The following is a 27,372-nucleotide window of genomic DNA, read 5'->3' as shown; positions in this document are numbered from 1 at the left end:
TATATTATAATTATAAGATAAATGTTTTGACGGTTGAGATATAACCGCGAGAACTCCGCGTAATGGCACGATTACATATTCGTATTAAATTTACGCAATGTCGTCGTCAATTAAAAGAATACGAAAAAAATCTGTAATTGGGGAAAGTGGACGTGATTTAAATACGACGATACGATATAGTTATTATTTATTGTTATTAAATACAATTGCGCTTGAGACAATGAGATTTGATAGTAATTTCCGTCGGTCGACGTTGCGAAATTTGGCGACACACTCCGAACAATATAATATTACACTCGTAAGTAGAGTTACCGAATTGAAACGGCAAACGACGCATCACGCACACGCGATTTTTCAGCGTACCTATCCTCCATCCGTCGTCTGTCACACTATTGTGTCTGCTATAGTCTTCGCAGCATCCTCTCGTCGTCGTCCTTTAGCTATCTATTCCAACGCAAAATGGTCCGACCTACCGCGTTGCACTGCGTCTGGGCCTTTGGATTTTGCGGACTTTACGGCTCGTTCGCGGACGCCGTCGTGGCCAAATCCACGAACGGTTCGTCGCCGGCGAACCTGCGGAACAGCGTCGACGGCTTGGAAACCAGCCAAACTCGAGTCAACCAAGTGGACGGTTACCGGGTTACTGGTTCGGGTTCGGACAACCGCGTATCAGGAAAAGGCAAGTAGCGTCTGGTGTTTTCATTGGTGACGGTCGTATTAAACAACAGCAGTTGATTTTATACATTTTTATAAGCAATTATTATATAATATTATGCGTGCACCCGGTATAGTCCACGGTTGTGGAATAAAACCATTTTAAAACCAGTTTCGTGATTTTCGATCGGTTGATAGAAAGTGCCGCCGATAACACCAATTATTATAATACCGATATACTGTTATCGAAAAATGATAAATGGTTTTATAATATAGTTAGTAATATTGTTATGTAATATTGTAATAGTAGGGGGTTTTGAAAATAATATATTTTCAACGGAGTTTATTAATTTTAATCTAGTGTAGGTACCTCCTAATTACTGTAATTTCGCAATGAACTGTGACAATAACTATGTATGATGTGTGTATGTAAAATATTAGAAAACCGCAAAGCACGTCTAACCGGTTTAATCACCATAAATTCAGCAACGACTCGATTAAAATACCCCTTATATGTGTGCGTGTATACCCAACATGTTAAACCGCTGAACATACTCGTATTTATACATAACTATACGGCTATACCTACCTATGTATAATATACATAAAATAGTAAACGACGACGGGTATATGTATAATTAATAACATTGGTATAAATAACTTAACCTATGGACCCGATTGTACCATAATAATAATAATAATAAATAAAAAAAAACTAGCAGACACTCCCTCGGGGCGGTTGTGCTCGTTGCGGAGGTGCGGTCATATACATTTACAAGCGACGAGACGTCCTAAAAAAAACTATTTTGTTTTAATTACCAAGAGTGCAAAATCTTAACGTCTGCCGAGTCTGCTAATCTCGTTTCATCCCCGTACGATATATTATGACGCATAAATACAAGGTGATTCATCAACCACCCTCACCCCATTTTTTCGTTTAATAACTCATTTATTTAAATTCTGATTTTTGGAACACCATTATTTTCAAATATTTGGGTTTTTTATGCCATTTAAAGATAGTCGTCCTGTGTCGATACAAACTTATTTTTCTTCTTCTAAGCCGATTATTATTTTATAAAATGTTCATGTAGGTACATTAATTAAAATTTGAAAGAGTAGTTTCTGAATTATTAAACTATAAGTACCTGCTAAGAATAATAACCAGGATAATAAGTTTAATGATATGAAGGCTATATAATATGGTGATTTGAAAATTATAGTAATTTATATGTCTGTAAAAATTGTCTATGCAATACGTATAGATGCTAGACTACATATTACATATTTACATCTATATTATATTTTATGAAAAGCCATTATTAAACATTTCTATGCTTTATGCTTAGTACAATAGTACATATTATTAGTAGGTACCTACCGTTTTGGATTTAATTTAGATTTTAGATGCATAACAATTTTCAAAAAAAAATCCGTGGTTAACAATTCAGTATTTACATTAAAAGGGTGATTTTCATTTGAAAAAATAAGTTTGCCACAAGACCTTAAATGGTATATAAAATCCAAGTATTTGAAAAAATGATCATGTATATGTCATGTATGCATGGAGCTCGCGCGTTCGGATTTTGCATAAAGGCATTTTTTTTTTAGCAGTCCTGCTCAAAACTAACGCACTTTAATACGCCTTGTACTGATGTTGAGATGCCATGCTTATAATACAGATTACGGCGGTGGTTCGGCGGGCGGTTATGCGGTGGAAAACTCTTATGGTCCACCCAGGGATTACTACTACGATGAACGACCCGAGTACTTCAGCCCTTACGATCAGGCCAGTCACCACCTTCAGAGCAACGGACCACCACCAGAAGTAATTTATCATCAGCATCCCAACCCTCATCTGCAGCATCATCAGCACGGCGGTGGAGAGGTCCATAACTCCGGAGAGTTGAACGTACAGCCGTTGCTGTGGCCTTTGGCCGGAATCGCTCTACTTGGAGTGCTGTCGGCCCTCGTCAAAACCCCTTTGCTATTGCAGTTGGGTCACATAGGCCGCCGTCGCCGCCGAAGAGATGCAAACGACAGCGATGGAGGAATTGCCACGGAAACGATCAAATCGCTTTTGGAAAAGGTAAACACACTGTAGGGATACACTCCAAACGCCATAGTTGTACTTATTATTGGTGATGTGTATACTGTATACACAATATTGGTAGTGACATTTGTGGAACGCAAAGGCGTGCAAATATACGTAGGGAGAATTTCATCCACATCCGCGTGTGAATATTACTATGTTATATCGTGTTTACGACTGCAAAAAATAAATGTATAGAAATATTATTATCGATAATGGCCACAAAGATCAAGTTATAGGTATATTCCACATTTCTACGTCACTCGGAATTCTTGAAATATCGCGCCACTTCCTGCATAAATATGTACAACTATACAGCGTACATCTGTTGCGGACGCGTCGTCATTCGAATCAGGCGCTTAATAGAGCCATATCGTGTCAGTCCACTCAACTGTAAACACCCACACAATTATAGCCTTCTGACATTTTGATCGTGTTTATAGGAGAAAAATATGGTCTTCTTAAATCGCTGGAAACGACCACCGAGCCGTATAGTCAATTTACCTCAACGAGATTCGCATACGATTCCATTTTTCGAATATCAACAATACAATCTCGTGCATTCATATAATATAAGAACCTTTAAGAAAACGGTTTCACGAAAATCTATCATACTTTGATTTAAAAAGAAAGTAATCATCATAACCTAAACTAGTATTACCGCAAATTCCGCTAGATATTACGACTGATTTAATGGGACATTCGTAGTCGATGCGTAGAAAACAATTAATATAATTTAATATTACGAAACATTTTATCATTTTTGAGCATATACTTAAATATTTATTTAATATATACTTTTTACTATGAAAAAATACATTATAGTAAATAAAGTTATAATTGTTTGTAAATAAAGACATGCATGTTAAATAAAAGTTCCTAAATTTGGTGAAACAAAACAGATATTGATATTATTTAGTGAGACGGGCAATATTATAATATAGAATGCAAAATGTGCATTATAATAATTATATTTTGCGGAAAAAAAACAAAACACCATAAAATTAAAAACTATTAATGATTTAATAGAAATTTAATCGGTCGGCGTCGATATTAAAATAATTGTATACTAATCTGAGAAGGTTAACTATAGTACTATCGTGAATTCGTTGGTATACGCAAAAATTCAACCAACCACTGAACGAATTATATTTTATATACCTTATATATTATTTGCCTATACATATATGTATATTTTTTTTATCGTCATCAGACACGCATTCGCGCGATAGACGACAACTAATTTCAGTGGCGTCTATATTTATAATTTTTAATGTATTCGTTGGATTACGACCTACCTATATAAAACATCATCAAAAATAATTTTCCCATTGAACGTTATTATACATTAACATATTATTATTATACTTACAGTCGCCTAGATAGCAAAGTCATAAATACCATAGCTAGACACATAAAATATTATAATTGTTGACCTTTGTACGAACAAATTTGACCGGCCAAATATACAAAATTATTATCCAAGCATTGAAGTCTCAGAAATGTAGTCTTGGTAAAATTGTATGTGTTAATGTGAGTGCATGTGCAGTGTGCACAGTGTGCCTAAAAAATTGTAATACCTAAACTTTTAATGGTGGTAAATGGTAACAATATATTAATATATGGTTACACTTGACAGTACGTTAGTATGATATACATTTTTATAATAATTCGGAACATAACAATACAAAATTATTGATCTTAAATCGTTGCATGTAATCAAGTAATAAAAGTAGCTATACTCCGAATTTCATAACAATTTAAGTGTTTTTATCGTTCCCAAACGTTCAAATTGTAAACTGTAGTACTGTACCTATAATAAACATATGTATATAATATATCTAGGTATTATTTATACTGGAATATCTATAAGTTGCGTCCATCGCCTATGGCATTTAATAATATAAACTATGATGAGTCATGTATTTTTACACATCGTGTTTATAGGTATTTGTACACGCGTGACCTGTAGTATACAGAGTGATTAGTCGTTATTATTTTTTCACGGTCAATATCTGTTCTTTTAGATTCTAAGCGGTGCGATGAATGTATTGACTTTACGATGATGCGTGTTTTTTGTGGATTTATACACGATTTATAGTAGAAAAAATTCTTAGATATTCAACTTTAATATTTTATCTGGTAGGAAAATGAATCTAGTTTGAACTTTTGGGAGGTAAAAATTAAAAATATTCAACGTACTATTCTTAATAATTAGGAGTGGGTGTCGCTCTGTTGTACAGTAGTTGTCGAACATGCCGTTGTAATGGGTGTGTTATATTTGAAGTCAATGATAAATCATTGCATATGAAAAACTATTTTGAGTGGAAACTCAAAATACAATCATTTTCTCAGCTCAAAATCTAAAATTTGAAAAAAAAATTGGAAATTGGACCTAAAAATAAGTCTTCTATAAAATCGATTTTATTATTTTGTCGTAATTTAAAAAAACGAATACAATATGTAGATATCTGTAATTCTCACCAAATGTTCAGATTAGTATTTTTTTGCATATGGTAAAATGTTGACTCTTTTTGAGCTATTAATAGGTAGACATTTGACATTTTTTTTTTTAGTTTTTTCTTATAACTATTAATAAAATATTTTTAGTTTGTTAAAAAACTACATAATTTAATATAGGTACTTAAGGTATTTCTCGTAAGTTATTCATACTGGAATAATAAAAAACCGGTAATTGGATAACGTTTTACTGTACATTAGGTGTCTATAGAGTCAATGTAATGGATTTGTTAAATTAGAATTCAATGATATAAAATTATTGTATACGAAAAACGATTCTGAGCGAAGACGGTCTGTCAGCCTATGTGTCAATATTACTAACTTCTAAGTATATTTGATGATATAATATTGTGATCACATCATTTATTTTACTGTTAATACAACAGTAGGTTAAATTATTTTTGCTAAAAAAATTACATTTGAAAATGTTATTGTGCGTGTATAAAATATAATAATATAGATAGGTAAAAGTTAAGAATAATATTTCTAAATTACAACAAAATAACTCAAAACGTTATTCTTGCTTTTAATATATATTTTCGTCCATATTTGAACTTAAAATATATTATATAACAGATACCTGTGTTTAAATATATTTTTTAGATTTATTGGTTACAGTATAAATTATTGATGAGAATCCAGTGTTTGGCAAGTTTCTTATAAAAAGGAATTCGTTCCGATCCTTGTTCCTTAAAAAAAAGAATTCGTTCTTTTGTCGTTCCTTTGGAAAATAAACGAGTTCCTTTTTTAGTTCCAAATAAAATAAAAATTCTTATTTAATCACTTATGTTTTTTTTTCATATGCATACTTCTTAAATTTTAACTACAAGTAGGTACATATTTTATAATTCTATTGTGAGATTTTCTTCAAAATTAAATTGTTGGCCAACGTATGTCGATTGTCTTAACGTCGATACTCGATAAAAATCGCTAATTAGCAATATACATTATACCCATTAAAAAAGTATATTTGATTTCAATTATTTACATAATTATCTATGTAAATTATTTGAACTAGAAAGGAACAAACAATTTTTTTATTTTTCCTTGAAAAAAAGAACTAGTTAATTTTCTCGTTCTTTTTTTTATAAAAAGGAATTCATTCATCGTGCCATTCTTTAAAAAGGAATTCGTTCCAGGAATCCGTTCCTTTTGGATCTCGTTCCTTCCAAACACTGTGAGAATCCTTGTTTTACATTTTCAATCCTTAGCTATAAACATTGAACTTTTTATAAATTTTGACCTACAAAATAATTTGCCAATTTTCATGATTTTGATGAATTTTATCTTCACATACATCTTAACGTATTACTAATAGCAAAATAAATTACTATGATAGAAGTATAATTAATATTTCATAAAATACACTTAATAATTTTACATAGTCTGACCATAGGCTTCAGAATCGTTTTTCGTGTGCGATGATTTATCATTGAATTTAAATTTAACGCCTGCATTACATAGACTTACTCGGTCGACTTCTATTGTAGTACAGCTGTGTGGTTATTTGCTTCTCCTCTTTTTATGTATGATTTTAAACATTTAAAAACATTATTTTTTTTTTTTTTTTTAATTTTATTTTCAGACTTTAATTACATGATTTCCAAGGACAACCCCCATATTTTTAATTTGTATTATACATTTAACACTACTTTAGCGATAATATTCACTCATGAATAAAAATTATCCATCCCACAGTTTATTATTTATAATTTTTAAAAAATTATAAATGTATAAATAAATAAAATGCATTATAAAATATGTATTCTGTCTAGAATACTAGTTAAAGAAATATTAAAAAAAATCTTATGTATACAATCAACTTTGTTGTTCTCATCGAAATGCTAAATGTTTAAATAATATATTATAAAGTATTACTAGACAGCCCCTAGAGTTGCCCTCGCAATGATTTGTTTCTATTTGTTTAAGAGGACTCGCATGTGTTGTCTCCGTCTTACAAATGCGTAACATACCAAATTTTGTAAGACGGAGACAACACATGCGGGTGTGGCGTACTCTTAATGTATATATGCTATATTCATACAGCGGATTGAATGCTTTTTGTACCGTCACATAGCTTGTGATTTTTTGTAAGTAAAAAGTCGATTTACTTGCAATTTAGTCATTTAAGCAATTCGTGGACAATATGCAAGCAGTGTATATAGCGTATACGACGATGAGCTACAGTAAGTGCAACCTATGTGGGCAATATATGTCAACTACGCTCATTAAGATCACCAATGTAAAAATGTATAAACATTACCCAATCAGTAATCACCGAGTTAACTATACTCTTATTCGAATATCTTGATGATTTTCTTTTGCACCAAATAAAGTGTATGCCATGGAATGAAATAAGCAATTACCAAGCATATCTTTAGCATTAAAAAAACCTCAATTCCAAATTTCTATAGTTCATGCGTTTTGTCATTTAGTTAAAATTTAAGCAAATGCATTAAAACTATGGAATTTTATATTATTTTACTGGACAAATGGCGCCATTAGTGTATATTTAAATTTGTTTTTGCTGGACAGATGGTGCCATCTTTGTATTCCTACAATCTCTTATTAACCTCTTTAAAGATTGAATTTACAAAAAAAAATTTCTCAGCGGACGCTTACGTCATAATAGCTTTTTGTACGCCAAATTTCAGCCCGATCAGTCTATTGATTTGGGCTGTGAGCTGATAGTTGAGTCACCTTATCATTATAGATATATATTAAATTTAAAAAGATTAAAAATGTATTCAGAAATAAGATTGTTTGGTTTTAGTTGAGTATTAGAAAATTTGATAAAACAAATAAATTATAGATAATACATAATAATATGTATAAATAATATTATTATTTAATCAATTATCATAAAAATAATTTATGTAAATAAATCAATTTATTATTGATCAGCAAAATCAAAATTCAAAGGTTTAATCAAACCTATGAAAATGTATTGAAAAATAACTTGCAGTCTTCATACATTTTTGTATCAATGTTTTTTTTTTTTAAATTAAATACAACGCTGTTTTATGTTGTTTAAAATATAAAACTATATGCTATATTATTTTTAATTTAATTATTCGACACAGTATTTTAAAACAAAATATTTTAAACAAGACAACTCTTCATACTCTACACATTGAAGTATACCAAAATTATTGAAAAATAAAATAAGCATCTTACGTAAAACGATACAATATTAAAATCACTCTGTATAATATATGAGTACGTATACGAGATATGACAATGGGAATGTACGTGTTAACGATTCCGTTATGAAAAATATTACTATTCCACCTCGTGGAGCACAGCGTACGAACAACATCTATTAGACCGGCGCGTAGACGACCTATTTTTTTCTATTTGTAGTTTACGAAAAAAAAAACGATTTATGGCGTTCCTATCCGGTAAATCTTCTACGATCTGCGCACGATTCGACGGCGTTGTCGGAGGTTAGAGGAGTGAATATTTGGATTTTATCTATCCAACCGATAGGTGCGCAGTATTTACGATTTAATTAACCATATCTATATATACATATTAAGCTTCACAGAATCGCAGGCTTCAAAACCACCAGTGTCTATTGTGAAAAATCGACAAACAGAAAGGTTTTGGAATGTTTTTTTTTTCTACCCGCAAACCAACTGTATACGTGAAATAATCACTATAATATAATATATTATAATATAACAACGTTGTAGTATAATATATAGAAACCAGTGAATTCAATAAGGAGTTACACATTGAAATAATTTCTAAGTAACAATACTTGATAATATACAAATTTCCACAAAACCTCTTTCAAAGTCTGTTTTTGTGTTTTTGTGACCATTTATATACCCAAGTTATATTCCACGAGATCAACCGACGTTCGACATCGCTCGTTTTCTCCTGGATCCGAGTATTAAGAGTAGGGCCATGAATATTAATATGTAAATAATATTAATAAAAATCAGCTTATATATTATTTATTGTTAGTATCGATCAAAAATATAATATCGTATAGTACCGGCATAACTGCATCTATATATGTTTTAAAAAAAAACAGAACCACACTCGCATTCAGTCGTTTAACATGGAAATATTATAACGTATTAAATACATTCAGAAAGTTGTAGAATGCAGGCGTGACTTCTTTAGTGAATCGTGTATTCATATACGTTCGACGTCATCACTTATATTTTTATCAATTCTATTAATTGTTTTGTTTTGGTTCAGTAAAACACCGTTAGATCATAAACTTTTTTTTGTCATCACCCACATTGATATAAGGAGATTGTCACATAATATTTGGGGGGAGAGACTACTGCGGTGATTTAAAGTGAAAAGTTGTGCTCTTACCATAGATAAGATAATTGTACCGGGTACCATAATATATATTATGCATACTTCTATAAGAAAAATAGTTTCACAAGTACTAATACAATAGAGAGTATAGTGAATTTTACAAAATTTGATTCAGAATGTGACGAACTTTTGACGCATTTCTATTTCTAAATATGTATGTAATATAATATATTATACTGACACCTTTTAATATGTCCATGATGAAAATGATTTTCCTTACTTTTCAATTTTTCTCAGTATACCTACCCAAAGTTATATTTCCCATGAACTCTGCGCAGTACTTTAAAACTGAACTCGAGGAATCGAACTGTAGACATACACATTACAAACTTACGGTTCAATGAATTAGATAATTCCAACAATTAATGTAGTGGGATAATCATGACGGTGGGATTGTGGGACCACTAAATATACATTTGCACAAATAAATTTAATTACGTTGGACAGCAGAAGTAATATTCCAAGTGGTCTGTCTCTTCTAGAAGACTCGATATTTGTTCAGTTATAAATACATTTCTTATGCCAACGTACACGTAATTTCTGAACCGACATTCAGTGTTTTTATTCACTTAGATACAAATCGATTGATAAAATAGGTACCTATCTTAGAATATCGGGTAGAGTCATTTTTTGATATTTTAAATGTTGTAAGGTCAAAAGAAATTTTTCCTTTTTCTTCGTCACCGCTCAGAACTTTTTATCGTAATGATACTCTAACATTGAATTCAAATTAAATATATCTATTACAGTAGTAAACTATCTCATAAATGACGAGGTATACACTCACAACACCCACAATTTGAAAAAAAAATGCTAAATGTATAACTAATACCATTAATCAACTTTACTTAAAAATAATAAAGGATATACTATAAATAGGGGATTTATAGGTGGCCAAAAACCCGTACCCACCATGTTCGGCAGCAGTTGATAGTAAAAAAAAAAAAATTAAAACGAATGGGGGAATTTTGGTGGGTGAATGGATATCTACTACATACCATTATATCAATAATCAGTTACGGTATTGAATTAATTTGTTTTTTTGACGCAGTTCAACGACAAGGAACGACAGGGGGAGGATCAAAAATCATGTATAGTGTGCAACATAGTGGCGAGTATTTACAATCAAAAGTCCACTTGCGTTGAGAGGTCCATCTGCGAAGTAATGTCTCGGAATAGACCAGATGGATCAGAAACAGACAAACGATTGTTGACCACGTAAGTTTCCAAATATTATGTATTATACCTGAATGTGTTTATTGAATTTTAATTTACAGTTCATTAGTATTATTACAGTAGGTATATTTATACTAAAGAAAAAAAAACAAAAAAAGTTTAGGATAAATTGTTATTTTACGTTTGAAATTTTAAATTTACAATGTTGTCAAAGTTCAAACTCAAAATACATAAAAAAAATTGTGACTTTATTTTTTAGGTATTTTATAATTTTTATAAGAACACTGAACAACATATTAAGGCACGTTGTATTAGATTTCAAGCTTTTTTTAAAATTATAAAAAAAAAAATGTGATCAACATTATAAAAAAAAAGTAGAACATTTCAAATTTACATAATTCAGACAGCCGAAATATTTCTAAAATTTTATTACGTCAATTTATCTAGACTAAAATAATAAAAATAATAAATTAGTAAAAATATTTTGTGAAAATGTCAAGAATCCATAGTTATTTATTTTTAAATTACAACAAACCATAATAACTGATTTTGTCGAAAACTTGTTATGCTAATAAGTAGTGCGTTAATATTCTCGTTTTGGTATAATTTTTTTTTCGACTAATTTCAAAAGGACTGAATATTGTTTACCTTCTGATATACCAACTAGATTCATTTGATACTTTATTATACCTGCCAACTCAATTTGTTTTGAGAACTCCAGGATAAACAATTTAAAACCAAACACCAATAGTTTTTAATGATTATTGTTATTTTCATAGATTATAGAATTTTTAATACTACTAAAAGTGTGTCAGACACTGAACAAAATATACACACATTATTATGCAACAAACATGTTTATCAATGCTCAGAATCTAATAAGTAATAAACTAATAACTATTACCCCAAGGCATAAACGTGCGCTCGGGGTAGTCGGGGTAGTCAATTGATGTTTAGAAAATGTTTAGAACATTTTTATTTTGTTGTACAAGGTTATACACACGATAGATATTAGTTGTTAAAACGTAAAATAAAAGTTGCATAATGCGGTATACTAAGTTAATTTAATTTGGATAAATATAAACCAGTTATAAATTATTATAATTTACTTATTTTATTATATCCTTGGCATGGGCCATGGGAATGGGAGATTGACTAAATTAGTGACTACTATTTATACTTGTAAGTTGTAGTACACTAGCACTAAACTGAAAAAAAAATAAAATGTTGTACTCCTGGCTATCTATGTATACTGGTAGCTATATCGATTGAAAATAGACAACTGAATTTTTATTTCGGACAAGTCAGTTTGAAATTTTCCAGCATCTTCCGATGAAAACAACGTCATGATAGAGAATATACCTATACGCTCCTTTGTCAACGATATAACTAAAAAAGTTTCCACCTCCCTACTCATAAAACTTGCGAACGGGGTAGTTGGTGCAGTATAGTTGACTACTTGTTGAATATTTTTTTTAAGGAATTATATTTCTAGTAATTTTCAGGAGTACAAGACTATGTGCATCTTAGATATTAGGTGTTAACTTCTGATACTTGATATGTAAAATATTAGTCATGTAATTCGATTTAAATAAAAATATACCAGTTACAAATTAAAATAATATACCGACTTATAATACCCTTGGTAAGGACTATGGTAATGGGAGTGTAATATTGAACTAGTGACTACTATTTACTATGCCAAAATAGTATATATTATAGTAGTGAAGCAGTTTCCCTGAGGTGGGAAGGGGCGATGAGGCGATCGCTCCCTCCCATACGTTGTGTGATGTTCTGTTTCTGTAATACAAAATATCCATAATTCTTAAGTAACAATTTGTTTTTATATTTTTGTTGGCTACACCAATTATACAGACCGTTGATACAAATATCAAACCATGAAAACTAAAATAAGGAGACCAAACTCCGCTTCTGATAAATAAACGTCCCAAAATGAGTCACACGAGTGGGTACACGACTTAATAGCTGCGCTGCGATCACTAGGGTTGGTATTTCAACCCGCGTAGTATAGGGATTATTCATGTTTTTACGTTTTTTTGATAAATATATAAATGCATTATTTTGAACCATGCCTCTGTTTAGATTGTGTGTATAGCTAATACGATTACCCATTTATACATGTGCATATGTGTATATTTCATAAACATTCAACATTTTTAAGAAACAAAGTTGAGTGTAACGATACCTACACATCGGTATAAAACGATCATTCAAGAACACACATGTGTATGGTGTATCGAATAGCATCGGGCTCAGAATTACTGTGAACACAGATATATAGGTATAAAATAACTAGATATCTATAGTGTATTTATAAATTAGTAAACAATAGTTTAAATTATATAGTAAAATTTACACAATAATAAAAAAAGGATTTATAAAATATACACATAAGCACATGACGTATAAATGCTTAATCGTACAAGATATACAATTTTAAAAGGGTCGATGTTAATGCATAAGTTTTCCAAAATACATGAACAATTCCTATACTACGCGTCTACGCGGGTTAAAGTAGCGACTAAATCATTTCGGGACGGTTTTTTTCATGCGGATGCTATTCTTATTCTAGTCATCTTCACTCTTCATACATCAAATATATAGGACATAGGCATCATATAAACAAGATGGTATGATAGCAAAAGTCCAGATATACCTAATTCAAGTCCGCTCAATAATATGTCAATATGTCACTTGCTCCCCTTATTATCATGGTAATAGTGTACACTGCGCTACGTGAAGTGCATACCAAAATATCTGACCGTTAAAATGTATTACAATCATACGTTGTTGTTTATATCATGCATAATATAGGTTTAGGTTTTTGTTTACCAAACATTTTTTTTCTTAAAATTAATTTTCGACTTGCATCGGTGTAATTTGACAAAACACATTGTTCTGAACGGTTTTGAGTGTACAGCCAGAGCGCGTTGATGTAACGGATTTTCCTGTATTACTATTCTTTCTATACGACCAGCAGTGGAGTGTTCAGCCCCACAGTTTATGTTTAATCCTGTCTTCAAAAAATCTATTAATCTTCTTACACGTTTTAGGCCTTGTCGATTTGTGTTACTATGTGTCTAGGTAGGTACATAATATTTTAAATACTAATACTTAAAATGTCTTTTATACGGTGTATCGAGTTTTAATTTTTCCTTTTGAAAAATATTGTTTCAAATGAAAAAGAACAAACACTTCTCGCAATCTCTGTATTATGTATTATACATACCTATCTTGATTGTAAATATTGAACACTGCATTTTTAATTTTGAAAAGTCATTTTTCAATTGTTTCAATTTTCCGAGAAAAACATTGTAAAGGTCGTACCTATACTCATAAGAATGCCACCGGAGAAGTCGGTGTAAGCAGTATTTGATTACTCTATGGAAATGTTCTAATTTTAAGGAGTACAAGAATATATACACATGATAGATATTAGGAATTAGGTACTGTTAATACACAAAATAAAAGTTACGTTATTCGATTTGGGCAAAAATAAACCAGTTATAAATTATCAATGTACATAATATCTTCTTCCATATGAACTATAGGAATGGGAGTGTGACTAAACCAGTGACTACTTTTTACTAGTAGACATTAAATAGTGCAGGGGTGGCCAAACCACGGCTCGCGTCTTATAACATTTTTACTAATATAATAATAGGTATTATTCATTTTTCTGCTCTTCATACTATTTTTCATTATAGTGTGGGGCTCTTATTGCTGGCCACTCCTGCTATAATGCTTCTACCTATTATATTAAGCATTATGTTATTTAATGTGACATTTCAGACTACGGTGAATATCTTATGTGGTTGATAAATGAGTTTTATGGTATAATTAATAGTGGTTGAAAAAATGTTATCACTCCCAAATAATTGTAGAACAGAACTTAAGTACCTTTAACGCATTTGCAATGCTTAATTATTATTTATGACTAACCTGCCGAAAGTGCCTTAACACGCCTATGCACTTAATCGTTCTTCTTGTACCTATATATATCTATTTATAAAACGAAAAACTAAAAAAGACATTTAAATAGAAAAAATGTGTCGGTACGATAATCGATTTGGACTCATCATAGTTCCTACCATCAATAATAGTCTTTCGAATCACACTTCTATAATTAAGTGAACACTGAACACTGCGCGTTTTCATTAAACAACGAGTGTCATTGTGTCGACGACGTGTATCTGATGAATTGTATTTCTGTCATTGGTTTTTTTTCAACAGAACCATCGCACAAGTCGTCGGAAACGATCAAATTCCCGAAGAGTTCAAGAAGCGTTTGGAAAAGGCTGAGAGGATTGGCCGGAGCGGATCCAACTGTGGACAGTTATATCAGTGCGGAGAGGGTGCACCGGAAAAGGTGCGCAAATAAATCAAAAACAACATCGTACATATATGCTTACATATTATAACACAGTATATTCATTTTCGAATTGTACATAATTTTTATGAAATACACATTGCACATTGAAAAATTCGTCAACACATCCAATAATTTTGACTAATAAAAACATAGTTATAATTATTTAAAAATATATATTATTTTTGATGGTTTTGGTTTTCTTATTATTTTTTTTTTTATATATATAATATTATGTACGCCTAAAATATTTAAATGATAGCAATTAAACATTATTATATTTTATGTCTTAATTAATTTTACAATTTTGTCATACATGTATATAATGGCTACAATGTTTATGTATAATAATAACACAATATTATAATTTTTTATTATTATTATTAATCATTTTTAATAATTAATTTGTAACTTAAACGAAATCGTTAATTATTGCAGAATCAATTGCTATTGAGGTAGTTGGATTAATATTTGTTGAAGAGAAAAAGGTACATACAGACGATTCACATAAAAATTATGATTGTACTTATTTTTGTTGTGTATAATTTAAATACCCCAAACATGATATTTTGACTATTCGGATTTTTTTTTTTACTGAAAAATAAAAATAAAAAGTATATTTTTATTATATACAGGTACTAAACATTACAATATAATATTCGTATTAAACATTATTCGGTAAGTAAAATCTATGTTTTGTCTGTGTACGTGTGTGTAAAAAATTAACATAACAGTGAATAATTATGATGATACACCAAAATAACTACTTAGGTAATATACAATTTAGCTATAGCAGGTAAACCATAACCAATCCGGTAAAAAAATGTTCGTGGTCGACAACCAATAATTTTTTTTAACAAGTATCGGGAGGGGGAAAGAAAACATTGACGAAAAGTATTGCTTTTACAATATATATGTATATAATATATATTATATTAATATATTTTTATGGACTATGGTAATGTATAAAATCATATCGATACAATAATAATATTTAACATTTTGTCTGACGTTGTGGTTTATATATACTATAGGTACTTGTATATTGAAAAACAGGTATAATAATAATAATAATTATATTGTAATTATTAATATTGTTTAAAAATTAATAATTGGTACTGTGTAGCACAATAAAATAAAATCGTTGTTTTATACATAATATTATGTTCTATTTTTTTTCTTTTTAAGTATTCACCCTGATAAAAAATTGATACTATAGGTAAAGAGATTAAGGTTGTTGTCGTAATAATAATAATGATAATAATAATAGTAATCATATAATATAATAATAATAATATTTGTCTGCTGCAGGTGATGAGAACCAGAACAGATATTAAATATTATATCGATGAAAACGGATGTTAATTGTCTAATGCCCATTTACTCTGTAAATTAAAATCTATTGTAATAAATCGTTGTATATATATATATAATATGTAAAAAAATAAAGAAAACCAATAAGTGAAACAAAAATTAATCTGGAAAAAAACTATATAAGTTCTGTGAGACTACAGATTTGTTGAAAACTGCTGTTAAACACCGTCTCTAAACATTATTGAGCAACAAGTTCAACTATTTTTTGAAAATTTCTAGTTATTTTGTACTGAATTTCGATTCTTATTTACTATTTCACACGTAAATCTCGCGGACTTCAGGCCAAACGAAAAAAATGCCACTAAAATTCATTATATAAATCGTGTGTGCGCTATATCCTTATACATTATATACGAATACATACTTACATCATACATATATATATATATATAATAAATATGTATGTATATAATACTGTAATCATAATAAATCTTAACCATATCTACAAAACATAAGAATAATTGATCGCATTATATAATGCTAATAATCATAATCATTATACAGACAAAAGTCAAAACTATATATTACATTATTCGAAAATCGTTTTTTATACGCTTATCATAGAAAAAAAAATATCTTCGTAAATTGGCACAATATCTACCCTTTTACACTGAACTTGTACTAAGTTTATGTAATCATAAATTGGTATTAATAATTATATAATGACGGTAATACAAGGTTACAAAAAAATAATAATAATAAAATAAAATAAATCATAGGTCAATAAAATAAACTTTAAATATTAAAAAAAAAACTTTGTGCTTTAAAATGCTGTGAAAGTTACCATTGAACTAACAAGTGTCATCGTAACAAATAGATAATGGACAAACACAATTTTTTAATTTTTTTTCTTTTCTGTTTTCAATTTTCTTTCAAATAACTTAATAATATAATATATTTACACGGGTATATAATTGTACAAAATAAATAACATGTTAGTGGTATCGGAATGTACATTGATAAAATAAAAAAAATATTTGCATATCATATTATGTAATATTATAATATATAATATATATAAAATGAAAAAAAAAAATACAATAAAAATAAAATAAAAACTGATCACATATGGCAGCGGTTATTGTGTGAAATGTACTATTACTTTGAGTTTGTATTTAATATAGTATAATAATAATAATAATTATTTCAACGGATCAACAATGCAAATATATAATTGATAATATAATATTTAAACAGAATGCGTGTTTTATTATTATTGTTTTTTTACAACTAAATAATGAAATATAATACCCAATGTTTCTGCAGTCAGTCTGTATATATTATATATTATTTGTTAGAGCCTATTATATATATTATATGTAGTGTGTAACAACGAATATCATCAACTGTAAAAAATAAAAGGAAAAAAACGAACGAAAACTATTACGTAGTAATAACAGTAGAAAATGTGTGTGTAAATATATAGAGTAATTATAATGCGAATTAAATGATAATATATGTATATATCATTTCAGGTTCCTAAGTAGTAAGTTAAGGCCCTTCGTTATTATAATATATAATATATATATTGTTTATGATAATAATATATAACCGATCACATGTTTAATGATAATGTAATAATAAAATATTTCAAAAGAGAAACCTATATCGTTTTTTTGTGTACATCGAATAATAAAATGATAGTCAGTTGTTGTTGGTTGTTCAAGTATATTTAACTTTGTTATTATTATTATTTTTTATTTTTTTGTTGATAGTTTTGCCTAAAAGAAGTATTTTATACCCACCCAACACTAATAATAAAAAAAACTTATACTCGAAAAAACGAAGACTAGTATACCATCGATATTTAAATAAATAATAATAAACAAACATTCATCAAACTATGTGTGTCGTCAGAGTTTGTATACACAGAGGGGGATATCGTTTTTGTATTATAATATCTTGTTTTACTCTCGGACTATGCATGTGTTGCTCCCCCGCACACAAGAAAGAAATAACTCATTACGAGTGCACATGGAAATAATAATAATAATAATAATAATAATAATAATAATAATAATAATAATGTTTGTTGATTTTATAATGATATGTCCTTATAAGTATAATTATATAGATTCATTAAATTTAAAATAATAATAAAAAAATTATGTAGATCAATCATGTCAGTCAAATTGCAAGTACGCAAAAAGTAAATGTATAAGATAACGTTTTTTTGTTTTTTTCGTTTTACCAAGAATTATTATACCAATACAATTAATTTATACATTAAAAATGCCATTTTTTGGCGGGGAAAAGACGCGAGAAAAAACCATGTTTTCCTCAGCGAGTCGGAAAAATTATATACTTATACGAAAAAAATAGTTTTAAAATAAAACCGAAAAGTTCAAACCACCCCCACGCTCAACGTGGCTACTGCAGTTATTAAATAATACTAACAACTACTACTACTACTACTACAACCTACTAAGATGCTGCTACTTAGATGACACACTCGACCCCTGGTGCACTGGAAACGAGCGGTGGATGAACGGAAAGCGTATTCGCCGTGTGCATTTCCGATCGTTTCCAGTGCGGTGGCGGCAGCACCGACACAACAAAAACAGCAACAGCAACAACAACAACAACAACAACAACAACAACGGTGTTTGATAATAATGATAATGATATAATATTAAAATATGTATGTATATATACGCTAAGCTATCGTAATATTATATACACATATATATATATATATTTAATAATATTATATATAATATTGTTTACTGATCGCTCGTCACGTCACGTCGCATACATAGTATTACACTTGCCGCATGACACGACGACAACAGCATAATATAAGCAATTGACCAGATTATAATAATATTATTATGTTATTCGCCTATACCGTGTTTGCGGTAACTGTTGGCGGCGGCGACGGTGACGGGGCAGACGACGATGACGACTGGCAACCGTTGCAGACGACCAGTGGCGACCGTGACTGTGGTTTTGGGAGTGGAGACTCGGACGGCGGCGGCGTCGTCGCTGCGACAGTGGTGGACGAGGTTGCTGCGGCAGCGGCGGCGAAGGTTTTCATCAGACGTTTTAGCGCCACCGCCGAGCCTCTGTGTTGCAGGCTCTTGTGCGTTGTCAGGCTGTTCTTGGTGCGGTATCGCCGTCGGCAGAATTCGCACACGTATAGGGTGTCGGACCGCTCGTGCTTGTCCTGGAAGTGTCTTTTCAGCGAGTAGTAGCAGCTGAACGTCCGTCGGCAGTGCGGACAGTCTTGTGGCTCGTTGATGCCGCCGTTGGCTGGCGGTGGTAGTATCTGATACCCTGTTGGAGACGAACAAAAAAAAAATTCCGATTGTATAAAATATTATCCTATAATGACGTCATATATTAAAAATGTATATATTAAGTGGAGATTAAAAATTAAAATTTTTGTTTTTGCGTTACTTGAAACAAAAATGAAACGGAATTCCCTATATACAGAACTAATTTATGTAAATATTTTTAAAGTTGAATTATTAATTTCCATTGAGTATTCAAATAGTTATCCAAGTCTTATAGTTTAAGCGGAAGACGGTAGCGAGGAGTATTATTACTATAATATTATAATATTTTATATATATATATATACTCGTAATTAGTGAGCGGGTGGTGTGAGGGGACACATGCGGCATGACACCCTATTTATCAGTGGTGGTTTTGAGGGAGGGCGAAGGGCAAGAACGCAATCCCCCTCCCCCCTTGGGACTTGGTTAATTTCTTTTAATATGTAAATTGTAAATATTAAAAATAATAATTTATGGCGATTATTATATAAACAGTAAATATTATAAAAGTTATGAAATTTAACGGGAACAAACCGTATGCTTGGACAATCTTCGGCAAGAGGACGGTAACAATTTTTTTGCATAATTTATTGTATCCTTTAATTCACCCGCTCTGATATTTTTTCTAAACCACTGCTATTACATTTGAGATTATCTATACACACGGAGATAATGTATGCTGATTTGATAGTATTTTAAAGGTCCGAATAATTTACTTTTAATTCCGAGTTAGAGCATTAGTTACAATATCCACAAGTTATTTCCCACAGCACCTTACACTAGATCGCGAGTAGAACAAATCTAATATGCAGCACTATACATTTCCGTACAACTTCGTCGACAAGTTTTTCGAGAAATTTGGGGAATTTAGCGTACCTATACCTATTCCTAACCGTTCAATTTATTATTTTGGAAATGTAATGGACAAAAATGTCGTTCAGTGGTTTATCTTTAATTCATTAAATTATTCGTATAAATGTAACGGTTGACTCGTCATACTACACTGTTTCAAAATGTCATACTTACAAAGCTATAAAGGTGCAAATATGGTCGAAATAATTTAATTTCTTTGAAATGTAACAGCTATTACTATAACTTCAGCGCTTAATGAAATGTTTTCAGATCGACATTTAATCGTCACATTTATTAACCGTTTATTGTTCGGTTAATTTAATTTTTATAATTTTTTAACGCACACGAACTTAGCGGATGCATTAAATTAGTAACATTTTTTTTTCTATAGATCGGGGGCTGTTGACTGCGCGACTCCTGAATGAATACAATGCCGATTGAGCAATTATTCTTATACAGTAAAGTTAACAATTGGTTATGTACTGCACATTTGACATTCCTTAAAAGCGAAGGCTGCACAATATCACATAATGGCGTTGTTTGTAGTCATATCGTGTTGTTCTAGGGATAAGTTGTACATATTTCGTTGTCATAATAATATCGTTATTATGAATTATAACTTATAAGCCACCATTTTTCTATAATTATAATATTTAACTTAGTTGATTGAAAACAAAATCTAGTAACGAATTGTTAGAGACGTGCTGTCAAGATCCATAAAATATATAATATTACCTATATTAAATAGTGTTTATAAAATATTATACGTAAGTAAAATGACGAACCTAATCACTGTGTCTGAAATTACCGGAATCATGGTCATATATATGCTCTCCGGGAACGGGTATACGGTTACCGTTTGACCGTTGCAGTAAGGTCGGAAAAATTCAAAACTATTAAAAAATCGACCATCACGTACCTTGGATGAATTATATTATGTATTGTCCCGGTTTCAACCGAATGACTGATATAAAATGTCAATATATAATTATTATATATTGTATACCTATTTACCTACCAACGGGGATGACAATGAGCGAAAATATTAACCCGTATAGATTTGTATCGTATAAAATTTGACAATTTACGTCTATATACGTTACGCTGTTGTCTATTCCCTATTGCTCTCGTAAATCGGTTCAGACAATTTTTGTTAGAACGCGAAGCCTACGGTGGCACAAAAACAAATAAACATTTCACTAAGGTACCAATGTATAATGTATATTATATTACTTTATGCACCGCCGACGGGACAGAATTTGGTCTTTTTACCGGAGCTGTCAACCGTGTGTAACGCCGACGAAACGATTTGTTTATTACCTAGCTGAGACATGCACGCGATCGCATATTTTTGTGCTCACGATAAAAAACTAAACGGCCGATCTTAATCGTACGTTTTGCTTGAAATTGCCCGTCGTCGCAAGCGCCGTTTAGCTCTATTGTACACGTCATATAAACACATATTATATCGAAAGTGTGAATTCGGAATTGTGAACGTTCGTATTAAATAATATTAACAAAAGTAGGGTTAAGATATTATTATGTTTATGACATTTAAGTGTTTTTTCTTCAGAGTGCAGGTCAAATTATAAATCCGTTCGGTAAATTATATTGCAATTTATTATACCTATTACATTGTACCCATTTTATTTTGCGTTCTTAAGCTGTACCGAAATGTATTTTTTTTAAATATTGTTATCAAATCGTTTTATATAAGGTGTCTTATTTTGTAGAACTGCAGGTTCATTTTTCTTAAATTTTAGATCTCATAGAACATTTTTAAAAATGTTTGTTTCATTAGGGTACATTTAGGGTTATTTAGGTCACAAACACACATCCGTAGACAATACTCCTCTTAGGTATATAGGTATTATTGTTGTTGTAATGGCGTCACACAACTCACACAAACGCGGAAACATATTCTAATAATAATCTATTAAAAAATGTATGAACTATTTTGATTTAATAACGAATAATACAACTATTTAATGCATTTTATCATGCCAAATTTGATTGCTTTCAGGACATAGACATATTTGCACGGATTATTTTTTTAGAATATGTTAGGTCAAACCTTACCCTTAACATAAGAATCGAGTTTGAGATCTACGTTCTGGGTTTCATTTAACGCACGCGATGATCATATATAACAATTAAATTTAAAAGAGTATTTGCTCGGGAGCTTTGAAAAAAAATTGAGTGATGATGGATGTTTGGTGAGGACTGATGAGTCTGTTACATTTTTTATGCGTTATATAATTTATAGCCTTAGTCATAGTAATAGTACACGTACATGTATTTAGTGTGTAACCTACCTATATGAAATATTTACTTAAGTATGATAAAACATCTAGATTTTTCTCGTACCTAGTAAAATACCCGAGTATTTTGTTATTTAAAAACTAAAAATAATAATAAGAATCTTAAACGTCTGTGTGATCTTTATCCGCATTGTAAAATAATTAATATTTATGAGCAATAAATCATATATCTACAACGCTCGTTGTATCGTTATAGTTAGATGAAACAGTGTTAGGTAAAATAAATCTATGTTTTTAACCGATGATTAAAGTATAAATAAGGATTATATATGTAATTTAAAATTCATTAATTTCAAGAAATGTATTGGTAGGGTACCTAGTATAATATAATGATAATTAAAAATATATTTGATGACTCATAAAAAAAGCCAAGTTAAATAAACCAATATGAACAATGATTGAATTTTAAATTATGGACTATGACTAGTTTTTTTAATTCTTCTTCTCCTTCTCCTAGCGTAACTAGTGTTGAAGAGCTTTGGCCACGCCCCTACAATATCTCTCCATCTTTCAGCATTTCCTCCCAATATTCTATACGTAACATTCTCAGACCTCCTTCGCTACTCCATCTATCAATATTTTACTTAGCGTATCACGTTGTCTTTTCCCTTTAAGTTTTAATTCAAAATTGGGTTTTTTTTCTATCAAATGTTGTCTATTTTAAGATGTATAATATATTATGATTTATTGATATCAGCTTATCTTAATCCTTAAGCATTGATTAATTGAATGAATGTATATGTTTAATGAAATGTATAAATTGTATATTATAGTATTATATTATTATGGTATCTCAATCAAATTTAATCGTTAGATGAGTTTTTTTCCCAACACTGTTGAGAGACAAGTGATGTATTTTTTTTTCAATCTCGTAAACGTTTAAACACGGATAAACCCGTACTCCGCCCGTACGGCCTACTCAACCCTCCCACCACAAACCGGCGGTGGTTGCTGTGACGGTGGTGCGCGATGCACCGGACACTGAATGCGGATCATTTACTTACCTTTGAATATCGAATACTAGAACTTGACGTCGGAGTGGGTGGCTGGTGGCGGGGGCGCGTGATGCGGCGGCGGCGGCAACAGCATCGTGGGCCGCGTCTTGTGGTACGTGTAAATGTGCGTCATCAGCGAATTGCGCGAACAGTACACCCGTTCGCATATAGCGCACCGGTACTCCTCCTGTCTGGACGCGTGCTTGTCGGCCACGTGCCTCTTCAAGCTCGCCTTCGAGCACAACACTTTGCCACAGGCCAGGCACGGGAACACTTTTTTCAGTCCTGCGCGCAAAAGGAACAATACATTAAAAATAAATAACAAAAAACCGACTTTCCTGCGTATCGTGTACAACATGTCGTGAGTATTATACAAGTGTAAAACTATTATGCGTCAAGATATTATAATATTATTTTTGTCATGAAAATGTACGATAAAGTCACCGCCAGGCCCATCAGCTCCTGCAAGTGACGCGTCGACTGTACGCTATAAACCGCGCGGAGTTTTGAATTTTTGTGTCAATAAAATGGAATCGCGAGGATCACACGACGTCGAGTTTCTCACACATTACAATACATATTATCGAACGGGGGTTGCTTTGAAGTGCTGTGTGTCCATGTTATATGTACGATATTCTATCGCTGGCTCAAGTGGTTTTAAATATTGAAATGCACGAAGTATGACACGGCAATGGATAGAAAGTGGAGGATCGTTCGATAACTATACATACCATATGTCCATAATATCCAATATCATCTCGTCATTAGTATTCAAAATAATAGCCGCAGGAAATAATGTTCATTTAATGAATATGAGTATAGCATATTATACCAATTAATTATACATGTGATTATGATTATAAAATATTTGTATTATTATTGTTTACTAGTGTGTGTATCACTAATATAATTATTATAAATGCTGTATTGCCGTCAAACCGTTGACTATTATAAACAAACGTGTCTATTGTACCTATGAATAAACGTTGCAAATTATTTAATTTTTAGTAAAAACTTTTCTATCCCCACTAGATAAGTAACTATTGAGTCATTGAATGAATCTTATTTCGCCATTTTGGATATGCAAATAATATGTATATATTTTCGGTATTCGTATTTCAGTATATGACCTAAATATTTTAAAATTTTATATTATATTCATGGACATTTTTCCAACTCAAAACATGGTAGACTGACTTCAATTATGTTGTATTAATTTTATTCAGAGCTCCTAATATAGTATGGTATATAGAAATCTGTGATTTTCAGTATAGTTTTTTCAGCGTTACGATTAGTAAAAAAATGTGATACAATTGGTGCTCGTTTGGACCTAAACCACATAATTATATACTCGCACTCACGTAGATCGTCGTATTATAATGTTTATATAAATAATACGCGTGTACACAATATACTGCACAGCAAAAAAATTCCGCCGAAAAAACAATAACTTTACGTTTTTCGAGTGAACTACGACTGTACTTGTGTTTCTGTTTTATTATTTTTGAAAGGCGTCGCACAAAAAATCGTCAAGCAGCGCGTGTTCGTGGTTCAACGATTTGATTTTTTTTTCTTTTTGTAGTTGTTGTTTACTCGAAGTTATAATCACGACGAATTAGCTCTTTCGCAAAACGTTTCGGTGAACGGACGGAAGACAGTGCGACAACGACTGTTTATTTAGTCAACAGACACCGACTCTGCCGATTCGATTTTTTCGACGGTTATTTTTACGTCAAATGCCGTTGGCGTCGTTGTGTAACTCAGTGTAAGTGCGTGCATTAAAAACTGAGCGAAAATATGCGATTAAAAAGTACGATTAGCCATTAGAAGGTTGAATAGGTGCACACACTAATTATAAAAAAAGAGATACAGGTATACCTATCCAAACGATTTTCTAGTTACTGGTAGTCGAAACGATAGTATGTTTAGCAATCCGACGACAAAACTCGAAACCGGTTACAACTCGTATTTGAGAAAATATAAAACCGAAAATAATAATTGCTTACTATTTTTGTATTTTTATTTTTACAAACAAAAAACCTCTTGGCAGCTATTGCGTTTTCAGACACACAAACAAGCAGAACACACGAAATCACTAATTAATGTATTATTAATTATAATTATTATAACGTCATACGGTTTATTACGTTTACGTATATTGTATGTTATTGTCTTATCGTTATGCACAACTGCAATTACTGCGGGGTGAAAAAGAGTAGAAAAAAGTGCATAAAAACATTAAAATTTAACGTTAAGCGGACTGTTTGAAGTAAAATAGGCCAGAACGTTCATACATTTAGAGAGCGGATTTTTAGGTTCTCTTTTATATTTATTAAGTTTACGCAGCTCGACGGGTAATTAATGTAGATAATTCGTAGAAAAAAATGTATTTGAGCATAATATGGGGTTAAAAGAAGATTTAAAGCATATTTTTAGTATTTTAGAATAAATTGTATTTAAAAAAATCATAATTGTTCATTTACATTTTTAAAATACAAAAAAATGTTATAAAAATAAGGATTGTAATCGTTCAATAACTTGTTTAAAACATCGGTATTTATTCTTAATCTATGTCCATGGATTGTAATTAAATTATTGGTAATCTTGGACCTATACAATCGAAAAAATCGCTTTTTTTTTACCAAATATTCAAATTAGGTCCAGCCCAAGAATAATACACACACACACGAACTAAACATTAATCATATAATATAATATACTTCACTTAAGTATATACTTCACTTAAGTATATAATTAAATAATAGAGACTAAAAAATAAAAAAAAGCATATTTTACTAGTTTTTAATCAATTACTAAGAAAATATTTTAAGATTTTTGTAGAGCGTATTAGCTTTCTGGCTCATATTTTAACCTTTTAAAAACCTAAAAATCCTATCCCTGCTCTTAATATAATATACTATAGTATTATATTGCATGGTTCGAAACGAAACACAGTTATTCCCGCGGGACACTGTCGAAACGCTGTATTATAATAATATACACTACATAGTACATAGGTACATAATATCATCATCTCGTATGATGATGTGTTGTGAGAGAAAATTTGCCGATCAATTTCGACGATACGAACACCGTGACAGGTGGTTGTCGACTATTGCAAAAACAATTAATAGTATCTATATTATAAGCATAACCGAAACCAAAATTTTGCTGCATAGGTATTATGGCAATTTCGCGGCATGAAAATTGTACGCATCGATGCCACGTTATTATACTTATTAATAATTCAAAACATTTTCGTACGCCAAATAGATTTAATATGCGTTCGTTTTGTAGTCAGCAACTGTTGGAGGTGAAGGAGGCACCAATTACAATATTATTATTATCGCCACCATTTCAGTAATGACGTTCAAATATGAAC

General features: G+C 30.8%; 2 protein-coding genes across 2 annotated transcripts in view; one reads left to right on the top strand and one right to left on the bottom strand.

The window, feature by feature from the left end:
* The first annotated feature begins 108 nt into the window (after nt 1–108).
* On the top strand, nt 109–15,384 carry LOC132939471 (uncharacterized). The gene is made up of 4 exons (XM_061006647.1): nt 109–679; nt 2,334–2,740; nt 10,656–10,822; nt 15,035–15,384. The coding sequence occupies exons 1-4, from the start codon at nt 460–462 to the stop codon at nt 15,180–15,182; spliced, it is 942 nt and encodes a 313-aa protein (XP_060862630.1). The 5' UTR covers nt 109–459; the 3' UTR covers nt 15,183–15,384.
* Nucleotides 15,385–19,682: 4,298 nt separating this feature from the next.
* Nucleotides 19,683–27,372, bottom strand: part of LOC132939470 (broad-complex core protein isoforms 1/2/3/4/5-like) — an 81,132-nt gene continuing 73,442 nt past the window's right edge. Inside the window, exons 7-8 of the mRNA XM_061006646.1 lie at nt 24,000–24,275; nt 19,683–19,820 (exon numbers count right to left, since the gene is read on the bottom strand). Of these exons, the coding sequence (XP_060862629.1) occupies nt 24,016–24,275 (260 nt within the window). The 3' untranslated portion in view covers nt 19,683–19,820; nt 24,000–24,015. The remainder of the gene's footprint in view (nt 19,821–23,999; nt 24,276–27,372) is intronic.

The sequence above is a fragment of the Metopolophium dirhodum genome, chromosome 2, assembly GCF_019925205.1.
Source record: "Metopolophium dirhodum isolate CAU chromosome 2, ASM1992520v1, whole genome shotgun sequence".
Taxonomy (NCBI): Eukaryota; Metazoa; Arthropoda; class Insecta; order Hemiptera; family Aphididae; genus Metopolophium; species Metopolophium dirhodum.
This window is presented reverse-complemented; position numbering and strand designations above follow the sequence as displayed.

What these genes read in the sequence shown, in the direction of transcription:
- LOC132939471 (XM_061006647.1), top strand. Translation starts at nt 460, where the DNA reads ATGGTCCGACCTACCGCGTTGCACTGCGTCTGGGCCTTTGGATTTTGC. An exon ending in CAACCGCGTATCAGGAAAAG is followed by an intron (nt 680 to 2,333) that starts GCAAGTAGCGTC and finishes CTTATAATACAG; the next exon opens with ATTACGGCGGTGGTTCGGCG. An exon ending in TCAAATCGCTTTTGGAAAAG is followed by an intron (nt 2,741 to 10,655) that starts GTAAACACACTG and finishes TTTTTGACGCAG; the next exon opens with TTCAACGACAAGGAACGACA.